Source organism: Castanea sativa, chromosome 11, assembly GCF_040712315.1.
Source record: "Castanea sativa cultivar Marrone di Chiusa Pesio chromosome 11, ASM4071231v1".
Taxonomy (NCBI): Eukaryota; Viridiplantae; Streptophyta; class Magnoliopsida; order Fagales; family Fagaceae; genus Castanea; species Castanea sativa.
The window spans coordinates 44,349,466-44,367,745 of record NC_134023.1 but is presented as its reverse complement, the minus strand read 5'-3'; the positions used below and the strand labels follow the sequence as shown (position 1 = coordinate 44,367,745).

At 35.5% G+C, this 18,280-nt stretch overlaps 1 protein-coding gene across 1 annotated transcript; it reads right to left on the bottom strand.

The window, feature by feature from the left end:
• Window positions 1-7,316: 7,316 nt before the first annotated feature.
• Window positions 7,317-11,866, bottom strand: LOC142617297 (pectinesterase 2-like). The gene is made up of 2 exons (XM_075790084.1): window positions 10,926-11,866; window positions 7,317-8,221 (listed from the first exon to the last, which is right to left on the bottom strand). Exons 1-2 carry the CDS (start codon window positions 11,779-11,781, stop codon window positions 7,533-7,535), a joined length of 1,545 nt encoding a protein of 514 aa, XP_075646199.1. The 5' UTR covers window positions 11,782-11,866; the 3' UTR covers window positions 7,317-7,532.
• Window positions 11,867-18,280: the final 6,414 nt, after the last annotated feature.

Here is an 18,280-nt window from a genome sequence, read left to right as displayed (position 1 = left end):
TTACTATTATTATTATTATTATTATTATTATATAGAAATAGCTGAGCCTCTAATGTAAATAGGTAATTTTGAAACATCCCTGATAGTTTATCACTTTTTTTTTTGAAAGGGAAACCACAACTTTGCATTAATAATTAACGGGAGTCAAAATATAGAGCTTCTAAGGCCAGTTGAGGGGATTCCTCTAACCATATAATCTCATCATTAATATAATGAGCAAAGCGAGCTAGAGAATGGGCGACAGAGTTGGCGGAATGAGCAACACATGACATCGAGTGGACTTGTAACCTCGTAACCAGGCAGTGGATGTCTGCATACAAATGACCCAGCCGAAAATGTAATAGACGTGAACTGGAAATGGCTGCCATAACAACTGTATTATCTCCCTCAATCACTATATCAGAAAAACCCAAGTCAATTGTAAATTCCAAGGCTTTCCTGCAGGCCAGCACCTCTGCTTCCTTGCTATCCTAAACAGGTGGCCCTCTTACAGATAAAGCCGCCATAACCTCTCCTTGGTTATTCTGAATCACCGCCCTGAACCTCAATAATTTAACGTCCTGAAAAATGGCTGCGTTGAAGTTAAGCTTGAAAATTGAGCCCAACAGGGGAGTCCATCTTAAGCATCTCGTTCTAACAACCGTTACAACCAACTGAACTTGGGACTATTTGAACTCATCCAAAAATTCTCCAACTCTCTTGACCAGCCGAGAGGGGTCCTGGATCACTCCACCAAAAACAACTAAGTTACGCTGTGTCCATATGAGCCATGCTTGCACGAAGAAAAGCTCAAGCTCTTCCAGAGATAACTTCAACATTAGATTCTCCACCAATTGCAGAAAATCGAGTTGGCCACCAGCTTCTTTTTGTAATTTCCTCATGCTCTCAGCCCAAACATCTTGAGCCACGCTCCATTCCCACAACACATGCAGAGCAGATTCACTTGTTCTTTTACAGAGCTCATAAGTGCTATCTTTAACCACATGTTTGCGGGTTAAGTTATCACGGGTTGGGAGAATACCATGACAAGCCCGCCACCCAAACACTTTTATTTTATTGGGAATATGAAGCTTCCATAACTCACCCCACACCAACTCCTACTTTTGAGCTTTCCCCCTGTATACTAGCTTCCTTCATGATTCTACACACCATTATATATCCTGACTTGATAGTGTAGACCCCATCTCTATTGAAAAGCCAAACAAGAGAGTCAGTGACAGATCTTCTACTTAGTGGAATTCAAAGAATTGCATCAGCATCTTCCTTATGAAATTTCGTCTCTATCAAGTGTCTGTCCCATGCACCAACTGTCCAGTCAATGAGGTCCATCACCCTCCATTCCCATTCCACCTCCTGTGGTTGGTAGATCACCATATTACTAGGGTGATTTGGTATCCACTTGTCTGTCATGACCCTAATATTAGATCCAATTCCCACCCGCCAACAATATCCTCGCTTTAGGACTTCTTGAGCTGCTAGCATGCTTTTCCAAACATACGAACTATTTGGAACATCTTTTGCCTCTAAAAAACTACTCCTTGGGAAATACTTAGCTTTGAAACAAGCATGTACCAATGAGCCTGTATCTTCAATTAGCCTCCAGCCCTGCTTGGCAAGCATTGCTAAGTTAAAACTCTGAATGTCCCTAAATCCCATGCCCCCTTCCTTCTTTGGTTTACACATTGAATCCCAACTCTTCCAATGAATCTTCCACTCATCACCCACTTAGCCCCACCAGAATCTTGCACACATGGAATTAAGTTCATTGCAAAGCTTCAAAGGTAATTGAAAAACTCCCATAGTATATGTAGGTATTAATTGTGCTACAACTTTGATAAGTACTTCCTTTCCTTCCCTAGATAATAGTTTGCCTTTCCATCCCTTAAGCTTCTTCCAGACTCTATCCTTAAGGAAGGAGAAATTTTTATTTTTAGAGCAACCAAACAAGGTTGGTAACTCCAAATATGATTCAAACCTTGCTACTTCCTTTACTCCCAATATATTTTTAATCCAATCCCTGTGCCTGACCTCAGTGTTGCTGCTAAAATAAATAGAAGACTTCTCAAAGTTTATATATTGCCCAAAGGCTAAAGCATACAAGTCCAATATATCCATAAGCATCTACACCTCTCCATGGTTTACCTGACAAAATAATAGTGAATCATTTGCAAACAAAAGGTTAGAAATAGAAGGAGCTCTCCTATAGATAGAAACCCCATGAATTTGCCCCTCCATCTCAGCTTTGGCTAAAAGTAAAGTAAAACCCTCTGCACATAGAATAAACAAATAAGGAGATAATGGGTCTCCCTGTTGAAGTCCCCTAGCTAGTGAAATATTGCCAAAGGGTTTACCATTAATACAGACAAAGAAAGAGGGAGTGGAAACACAACACATGACCCGGTCAATCCAAATCTCGGGAAACTCCATCTTTTCCATAATACCTTTGAGAAAAGCCCACTCAACCCGATTATAAGCTTTACTAATGTCCAATTTCAGAGCAAGAGAGCCTCTTTTGCCTTTTTTACGACAATGCATAGCATGTAAAGATTCATAAGCAACCAATATATTATTAGAAATGAGACGACCAAGGACAAAAGCACTCTGGTAGGAGAGATTAGCTGTGATAGTATTTGCTTTAGTCTGTTTGCTAGGACTTTGGAAATAATTTTATAGATGACATTACAAAGACCGATAGGTCTATAATCAGACATTTTTTCCGGGGATTTAATTTTAGGAATAAGGACAATATGGGTAAAATCAACATCAAGATCCATATTTCCAGAATTCAGAAAATCTAATATCGCTGCAACAACATCATCACCAAAAATATGCCAAAATTTTTGGTAGAAAAGAGCATTCATACCGTCAGGTCTAGGAGCCTTTGTTGGTCCCATTTGGAACAACGCTGCTTTGATCTCATCCACACTATATTCACTGGTTAGTATGTCCTTCATATCATCCGTGACCTTGTGGTGAATGGCATTCAAACAATCCTCCAACCAGTCACATGTACCTACTATAAACATACCCTCAAAATAACTGGTAGCTACCTGAGCAATATCTGAGATATCCTCCACCCACCTATTGTCCTGTGTCCTTATTCCTTGTATGAAATTTCTACGTCTTCTGTTTGATGCATTAGAATGAAAACATTTCGTGTTCTTATCCCCATGCTTCAACCATGAGACCCGTGATCGTTGCGCCTAGTATATCTCTTGCTTCATTAACAAAGCATCCAGCTCCTTACTGGTAGCTAAAAAGTCAGCCTTACTGTAATCTGTTGTCTCGTCCTTATTGAGGTCTTCAACCTGTTTTTGAAGTGCTTTGGTTCTTTCTATATTAGGGTGGGTTCTAGAAGAGCCCCACACATGCAAGTCCGTACCACAAGAAGCAATTTTCTCCTTAATTCCTTTCAGAACCAAGTTCACTCCCACTAGTTTTGTCCATGCTTCGTGAACCATATCTTCACATTCATCCCACAGTAGCCGCGGCTCTTCAAATTTGAACCTCTTGGTTCTCTTGCCCTCATACTCTTAAGGGTCCTAATCTGCAGAAGTAATGGTACATGGTCAGATGCATGCGAGAAAAGATGGGTTACAACACTTGCCGAGAATTTTGCTTTCCAACTTTTTGTAGCAACCGCACGATCTAGGCATTCTTTGGTATTGGAAGAACCTGGACGTTCATTCTTCCAAGTAAATGGATAACCAACAAAACCTAGGTCTGATAAGTGGCAACATTCCAAGGCTTCCTTAAACTCATCCATTTGGCTGTACGGAGGAGGCTGAATGCTCTATTTCTCATGGAGTGCAATATGGCGTTGAAATCCCCTATACACATCCACGGACCCTCAACGAAAGACATTAAGTGGTGAAGTAATGCCCATGACTTTGACTTCTGCGTAGTCTCTGGCCACCCGTAAAACCTAGTCATGTACCATACAAAGCCGTCCTCCTCCCTCACCTTAGCTAGTATATGATTTTGTGTGAAATCAGTAACATCAATATCCACCTTATTCTTCCAAACTAGAGCTAAACCTCCACCTGAGTCTGGATTTTTGACAATGAATTGATTAGGAAAAGGCAGATCCTTACAATGCTTCTTGAAACCTTTCTTGTCCAGCCTTGTTTCCATGAGGAAACAAATTTTGGGAGCTTGATCCTTCACTATTTTCTGAAGGTTGCGGACTGTCCAAGAGTTCCCAAGCCCTTGGTAGTTCCAACTCAAGAGCTTCATTGTGATCAGCAAGGGTGATCGAGCACCCCCGCCGCTGAGTTCATATGGTTGTCATCTTGGAGCTTACCACGTTTCACCCCCTGTTTCTCAATCTTTTTGATATAACCTTCTTCATCCATTTGGGCCGAGTCTCTTTTTCCCAAAGTTGTAAAAGTTTGTGCTCCGCTACCTCTTTCGAGCCCACAATCCATGCGAGGAATCTTGGTCCATTTAGGCATAGGCTTTACAGGCCCAACTTGGATATTCTCTGACACGTGCCCTGCAAGACTAGGCACTTCCTTACTCTCCTCATTTGAAATTAAAGCTCCCGAGTTAATATCCACATGAATTGCGCCCCCCTTTTCCGTTACAATATCACACTTTCCTTCTTGCACGACATTTAATCCCTAAAAATTCGGGACTGTTTCCATGCTGGCATGCTTTCCATTTACTTAACCGTTGACACCCTTAGGGTTTGTTGAGACCCTCCCTAGTGCCGCCAGTGACTGCAGCTCTTCGCCATTGCTATCATGGAGGTTATTGGGTCCTCTGTTTTTGGAACTCAGAATAGAGGTGGAGAAGCCCCTTTTAACTGGTGGACTTGCATGAAACCCCGCAGCTTTCAAACAATCGCCATACGAAAACTCCACAACTACTTTATTTTTCGACACAGTGTAGTGACTAGTGCAGTGATTGATGTCGTGCCCAAGTAAGCCACAATAATGGCAAAACATCAGAAGTCGTTCATACTTGAAGTTTACCCAAGAGCACACTCCATCCAATCCCGCAATGAATCCACCCCTTCGAATCGGTTTGGAAATAGGAATAGAGACCCTCACTCACATGAACAGGTTCTGAGCTTCATGTTTGTGCTTCTTCTCTACATCTTCCACTGCACCTAGTTTACTCCCTACCGCAGTAGCAACCGTGGGAGATATCATATCAAATGGTGCTCTCCATATCTGAACCCACAACGAGATCAAGTCAAACTTTACATTCCTTGCTGTCATACCTTTCTGCCATCTGATTAGCATGAGTGCCTGATTATCAAAAGTCCAAGACCCACTTCTGAGTATCTTTTCCAATACAAATTCCAAAGTGGGTCTGGAAGGTGTACTTCTACAAAAAGTTCAGCATTAATGACTGAAAATAGGAGGTTGTTCCTGGTGTATCATGAAGTATCAAGTATGGATTCCATATCCAAATAACAAAATGTTTTACATTATTACATATATTTTATACAACAAAAGTATGTGTTCTTTGATTTCAATCTCTCTCATAGAATTGGGCATCTTTAGGAAACGAATTAATTTATTAATCAACTGAACTTATATTGTGATTCTAAATCTTAAATTGTTTCACTCTTATAAGTATAAAGGATACTCCCATTTGCAGTGTTATACCTTGCTTCTCCTAGTGCACTGTATATTAGTTGTAGGAGTCTTAGCCTTTATCCTTTTGTAGAGGCTTTTTCTGCAACATAAAAGGAGATGGTAAAATTGGTTTGGAAACTCCATTATTTTCTTAAGTATATTCTAACAAATTTTCCTCCTCTCGTCTGATTCATTATAGGATACAAATTTTCCCATATACTTAAAGCTTATAGCTTAAATTTAAACATTTTAGTGAATGTAATAACTAAGTAAATTTACATAATGGGCTTATTAGAATACAAGGCCAAACTTTAACAGGGATCATACAATTGACACAAAAACTTTAATAGCTTTTCGTATCATAAGGGAATGGGTTCTACAAATGAGCGTAAGTTTTTCACACATGCATGATTAATTTGTGCGATCTGGACCATCTAATCAAATTTAATATACACATATATATTACAATCAGACAGATTTTCTGTGTGTCTCAAATAATTAGAAACCAATAAAGAAGATCGCCAAATCTTTTTATTTGGCCATAGATTATACATAAAATATTAGCATTGTTCGTTATATAATCTGAGAAATATGAACTAGTTTCTACGACATTAACCAAAATTTGCAAATATCTCTAAAAAGTTGACAAGTAGTTTTCAGCAGGGTTTAATTTGAATGTAATCCCTTCTAGGATTAATTGTCTATCACTTTGTTTTCAAAGATTTGAATCTCAAAAAGTGAAAAGCATACTTTTTCTTTTTCTTTTTTGATAAACAAAGCATACTTTTTTTCAATTGGTCAATGATGTCGACTGCCTCACTATGGGCAAAATCCCTTAGCCACTAGATCTAGGTAAATTGAAGTAATTAGGGTCTCCGTCAAATTACAATTATCGATTAATACTTTGTTATTATTATAACACTAGTCGCAGATCGACACAGAGTGCGATAATATATAAATATTATTTAATGATGTGTAATACATAAAAGGTGAAAAACTCATTTTTGTTCTTACATTTTTATGTAATTCACACTTTAGTCCCTATCTTTTTTTTTTCACCATTTTTAGTCCCTATTTAGAAAAACACCTTCATTTTGTTATAAGAAATAACAAAATCCACCAAAAGAATGTAGAGAGAGAGAGAGAGAGAGAGAGAGAGAGAGAGAGAGAGAGAGAGATAACTCAGCTTTTTTGTAAGAAAAATATGGATTGGATGAAAGAAATTATATTGAATTTATACAAAATAAAATAGGGAGAAAAAGAATCAAAATATAAAAAAGTGAAAATGATGAATGAAGTGTAACGGTAAAGTAGGGAGTAATGAGAGATAAAGAGACAAAAGAGGGAGGAGAAAAGTTGGAGGAAATGTAACAGTAAATATGAAATAATAGGGAGAAAAATAGTTTTTTTATATAAAAAATAGAGATAATAAAAGTTTAGAAAGAAGAAAGAAAATATGGAAAATAAGTGGATGATATGGCCGCTGATATTGCTCAACAAGAAGATAGCAATAATGAATATTACGCTTTAGCAATAATGATGTCGCGGCTTAACTCATCCTAGACTCACGTGAAAATCCATAATATACATGTTTTTCACACAAGCACTCTGATTATCTATATGACTTGTTGAGAAATTTGTATCTCAAAATGTTTATGTATCTACACATATGAATAGAATGTAGAAACCTCATTTTATATACCAAAACAACCTTAGCTTAGCCAAAAGTTTTATGCAAAATATTAAACATAATCGATTTTATTTATTTTGAATCCTTGATTACAACTTATCAAAGAATGACAACTATTACACAATCCTTGTTTTTTTTTTTTTTGGTGGCAACAATCAACTTATTTTTTTACCACGAGGAACTCAAATGCAAATGTACAATTGAAAACAATTGAACGAATTGAAGGCATGTATGTAACAATTTCCTTGAAAAAATTAAAGGCTAGCTGTGTAAGGCACGTTGGTAGCTGGCAACCACGAACCGCCAGAGATGAAGTTTGCAACAGTGTATTGTGTAGCCACAGATGCACTAGTAATGACATGGTAGCCTGGCCAATTGACCCTCTTAGTAGTTGATGAGCCCGGCCCTGTGTTGGCATACTCCGCATAATACAAGGTCTTAAGGGCAAAACTTCCACTCCATTCCATCCATCCAGCTGGAGCAATCAAGCTATCTAAGTATGTTTTCATAAATACAGTGCGTGAGTACTCCTTCCATGGCCTCCCTAAGTATGTTGTAACCGAGCTTTGGGACGCCTTTAAATCTGAAGCAGCCTTGACCGTACAATCATGAATAGAAATTCCAGTGTTTTGATTAGGGTCAGTCCTACCTTGGGCCGTAAGGGTATTGGTCTTGTTAGGAGGGTAACGTGCATAAATGTTACAATTTTGGAGAACAACCGCAGCATTTCCAAATATAAAATCGACGGTGCCATATATGTCACATTCCCTATAGAATTGCCTTTGGGAATGGACATAAAGGGTGTCTTGATACCCTTCCAAGCTGCACTTGTAAAATACCGAGAGATCAGACCCAGATCGAAGAGCCACGGCTTGTTGATTTGCTGCTCCGGCAGTGTTTCTTATAGTGATGTCGCGAGCAATGAATCCATCTCCCACAACAGCTGAAAATTCAGAATAGCAAAAACTTAATTTAAATGTTAAAAGTATTTTACTCAAATTCTAGATTAACATTCATTATTTTAGTAAAATTATGATTTCATAAGGTGTAAGACATAATATTTTGGAGTACTGAATTATTAGCAAGTTAGGACCACACAAGTAATTAAATACGACAATAATTATCAGCATAAAAGTATTATTATATATACACAAGCAATGTCTTGTTGGCCACCTTTGATTGAAACTTAATTAAGCAAACAAAACCTATCGAAAAAATAAAATAAAAACCTTAAGTTAAAATAAAATAAAATAAATTCAGATCGTGAATTTCTCTCCTAGTGGGCCATGCCCTACGACTTGTACGAATTTTAATGGGTTCTTGTCCACAATTTTTTGATGCAAAGGGTTTGGTAGTTGGTACCATAGCGTTCAGACAAGCTCTAACTAGGTACTTTAATCTTGTCATTTTCTACATACTTGACATGCAAAGATAGATATGTCTTCAAATATTTGTTAGACCACTTAAAAGTCAAATACACGTTACTCAACAGCTTTAAACCTTGTTGAATATTCATCTATTAATGTTCTTTTAAAATGTCTACACTAATTAGTGTGGCCGATACCGTACCGGTACCGGCCGTACCGGCCGGTACATACCGTACCGGTTAGTGCACCGGTACCGGTACACTTCTATATTGTACCGGAAAAAATACCGGCCGTACCGGCTGCGTACCGGTCATACCGGCCAATTTCGGCCGGTACCGGGTGTACCGGCCGGTACAGAAAAAAGCTTTTTTTTTTTTTAGTTTTGTAATTTTTGAATTTTTGTAAAGGCATAATGGTAACTTATTTACATTAACTTCTTAGTATTATTTGTTTTCTTAGTATGCAATGAACAACTAAGTTTTCTATTTTTTATATTGTGTTTTTTTTTTCTTTTATTTGATACTAAAGTCTAAAACTATGAATAATTTGTTCTGAATTGAGGTAATGTTTTATAATAAACTTTTATATTTACTATAATATAAGTGAAATATTATATGTTTATAAACATGATTCTAAAGATTTTGGTGTGTGTGTGTGTGTGTGTATATATATATATATATATATAAAATAGCGGTAAATCCGAAACGGTACACCGGTATTGACCGGTATCCGAAATATATCGTACCGGTGGCCAAACCGGTACAGCCTCTGGTACGGTATTGACTTCCTTGATACTAATACTTACATGACATTGTTAAAAATGAGCTTTTATTTATATAATTGTAATTAATTACAGATGGAGTTCATTTTCTCTTGTATTTTAACCATTAGAATAATTAGGCCTTCAGAAAAAAAAAAAAAAGTATTAGAGTTATTAATATAATAATAAAGCTACCATCTTTAATGTAAGAGAAACTTCTTGCGCATGAAGTGCAGCTGTGCAGGTGGAGTTGCGTAACGTCATGCAGTATTAGAATAATTTGTAAATCAATGAATCTCATGTTTTCAGAAAAAGAGAATATTAAGAAATTATTCATCCGATATATGCATAAGATGCAAGTCATACAAACTCATGAGAACCCCATGTTATGAGACATCCTGTACATACATTGGATGCACGAGATCATTTTTCTTTCCTTTGAACCTAAACCTACATGTGTGACCTGGAGAGATTAAAATAAATTAAAAAAAAAACACACACACACACAAAACCAAGCCATGGTTTGGTAACTTAATTAAGAGAGAGAGAGAGAGAGAAAATATTATACCATTAATCTAGAAATCGTGGACCATGGTCCTTTTCAGCCTATTTCTTGCGAACACTTCCATTGAAAAAGAGAACCCAATTTGACAAAAAGGAACTTTTCCACAAAACCTTTTCAAATTCGACATTGTAGTCATGGTACTTAATTAATTTTGAAAAAGAAGGCGAAAACATAATTTATAATCAAAGTACCTTGAAAAGAAATTATCTCATATACCCAATATATATTGAACGTTCCAACTCTAATTTGATGGAAATAAAAAATAAAAAATAAATAAAAACCAAAACATATCATTGATAACTAAAGTCTCTTGAAAATTAAGAAAGTATCCATCCAATATGTGTAGTGGGTGTGAGTCTTACACACTCATGAGAACCCCATGTTGTAGGGCATCCAATATATATATTGGATGCAAGAGATTAGTTTTGTGTCATTTGAACCTAAACCTACATGTCTAACCCTAGAGAGATTAAATATAAAATCAAAACCAAAACCAAAACCAAGCCTTGGTTTGGTGAATGTCGTGCATTATGAAATATGATTACTTTTAAATTCTGAGTTTGATGAGTAGTCTCACTAAAATTTAGCATAATTATATTATATAGAAGAGGATTCCCCTCTTTTAACTGGACTTTTATATATTTCAAAAATACCCCTCATTGATGAAGGGTAACTTCATTTAGAAATAGAGTCATAAATGTCAAATAATAAATTTTATTTGAATTTAAAAAGAGAACTCCTAAAATTTAAGTTTTTTTTTTTTTCATTTACATTCAAAAAAGAAATTACAGACTTATCTCTAAAGTTTATCTTTTTATTTATTTGAAAAATTAAAAAATATGTTCCTAAATTATAATAGATGTAAATTATTAACTTTTACCCAAAAAATAAAAGAACACGCGCTCAAATGCGTGCTCAAGGCTAGTATTATTAGAAATTAATTGAATTTACTTACCAATAGTGGCTGAATTGAAGGTTGTAGAACCTCCACCAACACTTTTGCTCCCAGTGACTATGGTTTTTCCCATACCATCTCCCACCAACATAATATTTTTCAACTTTATTTCAACGTTTTCTTTGTATGTTCCAGCCTTCACGTATATCACAAATCTCCCACTTCCTGACTGTGATGACGCTGCACTTATCGCCTCCTTTATCGTCTTATAATTCCCTGAACCATCTTGTGCCACCACAATATTGGCCTTAGGAGTTGAAGAAGACTGCAGGAGTTTCCGGTCACCGGGCTTAATCCAAGTTGGGAAACCATGTTTATAGCTCGGTGCGGTGTATGGAACTTTGTTGAGAGCCAAAGCGTTGCTAATTAGCTTAGAAACATTGTTTGACATCAAGGGCAAGAGATTTTCCGGGACCCCTAGTTCAATAAACCCAGCCCGACACGTCTCAAGGTTGGTTAGAGCCGTGCTGAGCCATGTTTGAGCATCGGTTTGGCTGCACTTGACATTAGGGTCGATGGTTTTGTTAAGCCTAAGGTGGGTGTACTCATAAAGCTCAAGGCAATCAGCCCATGCAGCCTTTTCACGAGCATTTTTGCACTTGGGCCCTAGTGAAAATATGTTACTCTGAGCTTTCAGGGCACGTTCTAATGCAAGCTGCTTTGAAATTGTGAAAAAATCGGACTTTTGCTTGATGGGGTTGTGGTAATTAGGCTTATGGCTTAAAAAATACTCACATGGCTCAGGGTTTGGGGTTTGGCTACACCATTTTTTAATATCTGCTTGGGAGTAACCAAGAATGGTTGGAGACAGAAAAAGAGGCACAAATAGAAGTGTAACCAATGCTCGAAGTGCCATGTTTTGGCCTTTTCGTTGGGCTATAAGAAATGCTTGACAGACAAGGGACAATATTAGATGTGAATGATTGGGTGTTTGGGATTTGTATGGGACTTCATGCCTCCAAACTCATACTTATATAGAAGAAGAAAACGATAGGAGTCGTAACAATGTGGGAAGCACAATATTTTTTCTAATCCTTATTTTTTTCTAGTTTTTATAATAATTAATGACTTTTTTTTTTCAAAATTAGAATGAATGACTTTATAAATTAATAACATAACATTAGAGCGGCTAACAATAATTTAAAAAAAAATATTATAATACCGCTAGTATTACAATGATTTGTATTTTGGTTTGGGGTAGTTTTTGAAAAAACTAACTAATATTGACTAAATTTTGTATGTTGACCTTAGATGATGAAGGACGTTCTTGGAGGCTAGAAACGCGTATGCATGCAATAAATATTGTATGAATGAAAATTTAGCGTCGGATTCTGAATGTATGGACTTCTAATCCCATAGCTAATAGGGACAGCCTACTTATGTTGAAGCATTTTTTATTGAGAATGTTATGCTTAGTTTATGGTCAACTTGGATATATGGCTGGACCACAGGATGATGTGAATGATCAAACTTAAAAAGATATGTTATCGGATGCGATTATTCTTTCTTTTCTTGATAAGTACTATCTGATGTGATTATATTTTTATTGAATAGACTAATCAATGGTTTGGCTCTCTTCTCTCTTTTCCTAGCGATATTCTCTTATCGCGGATTCACAATGGCTTTCGTGATGGTTCCATTTTGTTGTACACCATATTTGATTTAAAGTCTTCTATTGACAATATAAGAGACTTTACTAATTGAACTAATAAAAACTTAAGCCATAAATTTTTCAAACTAAAGGTTTTTCACCCCTAACTTTCCTCAATCTTAATTAAGTTCTCTCTTTCTCTTTCTCACTCCAACAAATTAGATTCTTCAAATTCGGTCAATTGTCATTTTAATCCTGTATATAAGTTTTATTTTTACCACTTTGGTCCTGTAAGTTCACATATATTGCCACCATGAAAATAATTTTGTTAAATAGGATTAACAATGGCATAAATTTGAATTTATAAGACCAAAATTACAATTAACAGTGACATAAATTCAAACTTAAGTTTGAACTTAAGGGTGTAATTTGTATTTTTGTGTTTAAAAAAATAAATAAATTTTAATATGTTTTTAGTATTAAATTTTATTTTTTAATAGTAAATAGGAGTTATAGAGAAGAAAAACTAATAGTAACAGAAAATGCAAACCTACCGGATCAAAATGACTATTAATATTTTTGCCTATGAAAGCTAGGATTTGTGTTAAAACACAAGAGCTTGTTTAGACCCCCAAATTAAAAGATTACAGCTAGATTGTTTTTACTCTAATTTATCTAAATGCAGAAACAAGAGTAAATGAAGCACAAACAACTGATACTACTCTAGTGCATAAACATGAACAACAAATAATAAAAGTAAAACACAAGAGTAAGGGAAAAAAGATGCAAACATAAGATAACACGCCAATGTGTTATCGAAGAGGAAACTGAAAAACTCAATGAAAAACCTCTCCGCCACCCTCCAAGCGGTAAATTGATCCACTAGACAATAAGTTGGGATATACGAATAGCAAGAGACCCTCCAAGCCTAATCTACCCAATGTACCTAAGCCCTCCAAGTTCCTACTCCAACAAGACTTCTCGGAACTGTATCTTGTCTAGCTTTCCGAATCCCGCAATACGCCCAATTGCTTCCTCCAAGCCTCACCAGCTTCTTTTGGCAAATCTTCAAAGCTTCCCAAGCTCCAAAACACTCTCTACACTCTGAAAGGGTGTGAGTTGTGTTTGGGTACAAATCTCCTCTCAAGGTATGGCAATAGGAGAGGGAAAGAGAAGAGGCTACAATGATTTCTCACTAAGGATGAGCAGCTCTCTCTCTAAAAGATGGGTGTATGTGTTGTAAAAAATCTATCTAGGATTTTTCTCTCTGAATGACCTCCTCATACATTTGTGGGTAATGAGGGTATATATAATATAAGTAAAGAGTAAGAAAGTCACACTTAAAAAACCTCCAGGCAGAGAGTTTTATGGGTATCTCGCGAGAAGGCCTTACCCGCAAGACACTCGCGAAATTAACAGCCTGGCACAACTCTTCAGCTTCCAGTCATGTGCTTCTCACATGCCCTTTTCGTGGAACCCTTCTCGTGAACTTCTCGCAAAATGCACTGATTTTCAATTAAGCTTGAGTCTTCACCAACTTAATACTAAACCTAATACAATAAAATCCCACAAAAATACAAGGAAACAAATTTATGCATATATAACACTTTTTGTCATGGAATAAAGCCAACATAAAACATAGTTGTAAATCACAACTTTACAGCCTAAATTTAATGGGTGTAATTTATATTTTTGCTTAATTGTTGTATATCAATTTGTATCTATAGTATACCTGTGTAGGAAAATTTACAAGTATAGATCAACAGTACATTCATAACATATTTTTTTGTTAAACCAGAAAGATTTTTATTTTTAAATAATATAAACCACATGGTCTAATGATGCATCCAAAAAGGCAGAGCTACTCATTATTGTGTATTATTTCAATCAATCAAATACTCGTATTACCAAGGTACATTATTGTTTGGGTCATATTTTTCATGTGTTAGTATATTTTTTGACAAAAATCATTTTACTTGTATTTGGGTAGTTCTAAGCATTTTCTAGAATATCATAAAGTATATTTTTTAAAACTAGACAAGTGACATTACTGAAGACATAAAGACTGCACCAAGAAACAAGTGAAGAAAAGCTAAAATAGTGAACCTCGACACTAGTCTCAACAATACCTTGATACTAGCTTCTATTAAGAATAAATGAAGAATCTAAATACCTCCGATCTATTGAGCTTCATAGATTCAGATTTCTCATATTTATTTTTTGGCCCATGATGACTTGGACTTCTAAGGTTTTGTTCACTAAACTTCTAAGGGATATAAAAGCTTTATTTTAAAGTCATCACACGATATAGAGACTCAGTTAGAGAATCTATACGCTTATTGTGAAGCTACTGCATTCTTATACGCCTTAAGGTTTTGTGACCAAATGCTTTCTTCTCCACAAGTGCATTGAAGAACTTCGCATCCAACAAGAAGTTTTAAGTTGTTGGAAGTTAGTCACGTACTAGGATCCATGCAAAGGGAAGAACTCTTTCCAATATCAAGACCAATTAAGGATTGGCGTAAGGATTCAACTATCGGTTACAACTTTGGGATAGACCAAGTTTGGGGTAAGATTCCTTGTACTTGTAATCTCTTAATTTTGATTAGTGATTCTTAGGAGTGATGACCTAAAAATCATCCAGTGCGGTTTTTACTTTGTAAAAAGTTTTTCTCATTAGTTAATAAACACACCGTGTCAATTTATTTTTTGCTGCACACTAGATTATTTGGTGATTTGTTTGTATCTTCACAATTTGTATGTAATTTAACCTAATTACTCAACTTGAGTAATTAAATTAATCAACCGAGGTCTATCTATAACCCAACAATTATAAAATTATTAACATATGATCAAAGCTAGACTCATAAAAATTACAAATTAAGATTTTTGAGAGTTCTTAAGATAAGTTCACACTAGAAATTTTAAAATCCTATCAACCTGTTAGGAACTAAGTGGAATGAATTTTGTTAAGTTAATAATGTTTAAATAAATATTGACTAATACTTTTTTGGTATATGTTTAAATTATTGAGGAAATGATAAAATCATCCATATCATTTTCCAATGTGTGAATCTACTATTGGAACAGAGTGTTTGCCAACTAGAGCGCATGGATTGTGAAAGAAACGTAGGTTTAAAGTTGAAATTTTCTGACTATGTTCATTTTTAATGAAACTGTGTATGAGCAATATAAAAGCATCCGTAGCAAGTGTGCTATATGCCAAATTTTTGGCATTTGGCACACCAAATCCCAAAATATGAGCCTCATGAGGTGTCTTATATATGTCATTTTTTTTAACCATGCTACAGTACGCTCTCAAATTTGAGAGCGCACTGTTCACATTTTTCATAATTTATATTACTTTGTTATTCTCGTTGGGCCCACTTCCTCTGTCTCCTCATCTCCTCTTTCTTCCCTTTATCTCCTCATTCCTTCATTGAATTGTATCTGCTCTCTCTGTCACTTCATTTTTTTGCTCTCTCTCCTTCTACTCCATGTCATTGCCTCACTCTCCAACAAAACCCAAGCCGGAGTATCAAGCCACGCCATGCCACAAGAACTCGACCCACACTCTCAAATCGCCGTCCACCAACATAGCCACACGAACCCGACCCACCACATCCACAGCAACCCATGGCCTGATCGCCACGCCACACCGCTGAGCTTGCCATGCCATCCACCACGTCATCGAAACCTCCCACCATCGGATTTCTCTCAATCGACCTATAGTGGTGGGTTTTGCTTTTGAGTTTGTTTGATTTGGGATGTGGGTTTGTGTCGATGGATGTGAGTTTGTTTGATTTGGTTGTGTTTTTTACTATGTCAATCTCTCTAGTTGTGTTTGATGTGGGTTTTGCTTTTGGGTTTGTTTGATTTGTCGTGCCAATCTCTCTAGTTGTGTTTTTTTTTAAAGGTGGTGTTGGTGGATGTGGGTTTGTGCCGATAGTGGCTGGTCGATGTTGTTGCGGTAGTGGTTGTTGGTGGCTATTGTTGCAGCAATGGTGGATGTGCCGTTGTTGTTGTTGATGTTGTTGATGTGATGACAGTGAGGAGATAATATATTATTTTAATATATAGTAAATATTATTTTAATGTATATAATTAAATGATAAACATCTGATGAATGAAATATTGTAAAATTATGTGGTAAAATAATAAAGTAAGTTTTTGGTGTGTTAAAATGACATTTTTTATGAAATAGCTGATGATGATGCTCTAATAAGGTTTTCGACCCAAAAAAGTTTTAGGTTTTTTATTTATTATTTTTATCTTAATGGTAAGTATTCTCTCACAGTATTCTTTCCTCAGACATTCATATACATAAGATTAACAATTGCATACATAATACATTGATGTACACATTTTAATATCAATATTTAAAGTGTGAAAAGTAAATGCGTACAAATGTGAAATAAGTTACCTGATAGAATCATTTCTTTTTCTTTTTCTTTATCTTTTTCTTTTAACGAATATGATTAGGAATTACTGCGTTGAACTGGTCGCGACCAAGCAATTGGACGTGCGTCGGTGCATGAATTATTAATCACCTATAACTTTATCGAGGATTAGACCTACATACCATCACTCTCTATGCCTGCTTCCAATGACTTGTTCACGTGCACGCATAAATGTGAACGTATATTGTAATCGTTAAGTGTTCTTCTTTTTCTTTTTTATTATTTCCAGAAATGATTAGATTTCAAAATCACAATATATATTCCTTCATATTTATAATAGTTACAAATGATAATAAACAGGTAAAATGCTCAGCACAAACATTAAGTGTGTGTTTAGATACTACTTATTTTGCTGAAAATTGAAAATTTATTACTAAAAATAAAAAAATAAAAAAATAAAAAATTTATAGGTTACTGTTTACCACTAAAAACACTGTAATTTTGCCTTAATACATTATTCCTGTCTCATGGACAATGCAAGAAGCACTATTCAAAAAAAAAAAAAAAGGCAACGCAAACACAAAACACACTGCTTTCATCAGTACCCAAACAGGTACTAAGACTTATAAGTCTTATAGAATTTGTTTACTGGGTGTCTGACAACCTCAAGAATTTGATTACGAATTTGAGAATATATATAAACATATTAGATGATTCTTCCCCAGATGGATCCTTCCAAATAAATCAGTCATGTTCGTAGAAAACTCCCCAGATTCTTATATAATATTGTCCAAGCAAAGTAGATTTGAGTTCTACAATTAATATTTTTCACACATAAATTAAAAAGTCATATAGTATATATACTATACCACTTGTTTGATTAACTTCTAAATGCAAGCAAGCTTAGTCCAAAGGGGCCAAAAGTAAACTCCTACTATTGAAAAAATGCAAGTAGGAATTTTCTTTTTTTCCCTTTATTTTTTTTTTTATATCATATTGAATCAGATAGAGAAGTCAGTCAATAAGTGGTCATTAATTCACACAAATTTAGTTGAGATTAGACAGACCTTAATCCTCCATGTTGTGGTCACCGAATAGTAGGCAACAATATTGGTCGCCTCCTACTAATTCAAAAAAAAAAAAAAATTTGAATAATTTCGCTTGACAGCCAATAATTCCTGTCCAGCTCCCAATTTTCTTACATTTAGTAATTTTCTGAGAAAATTTTCTAAAAATAAAAGTTAAAAATAATGCATTTCATTTGGATTAAGGCTGAAGAGTGGAGACACCAAATTAATTCTGTGTAATTTTTTTCAATATCCTTCCAAGGTACTATCTGTAAAAAATTTTAAAAATGGTAAATG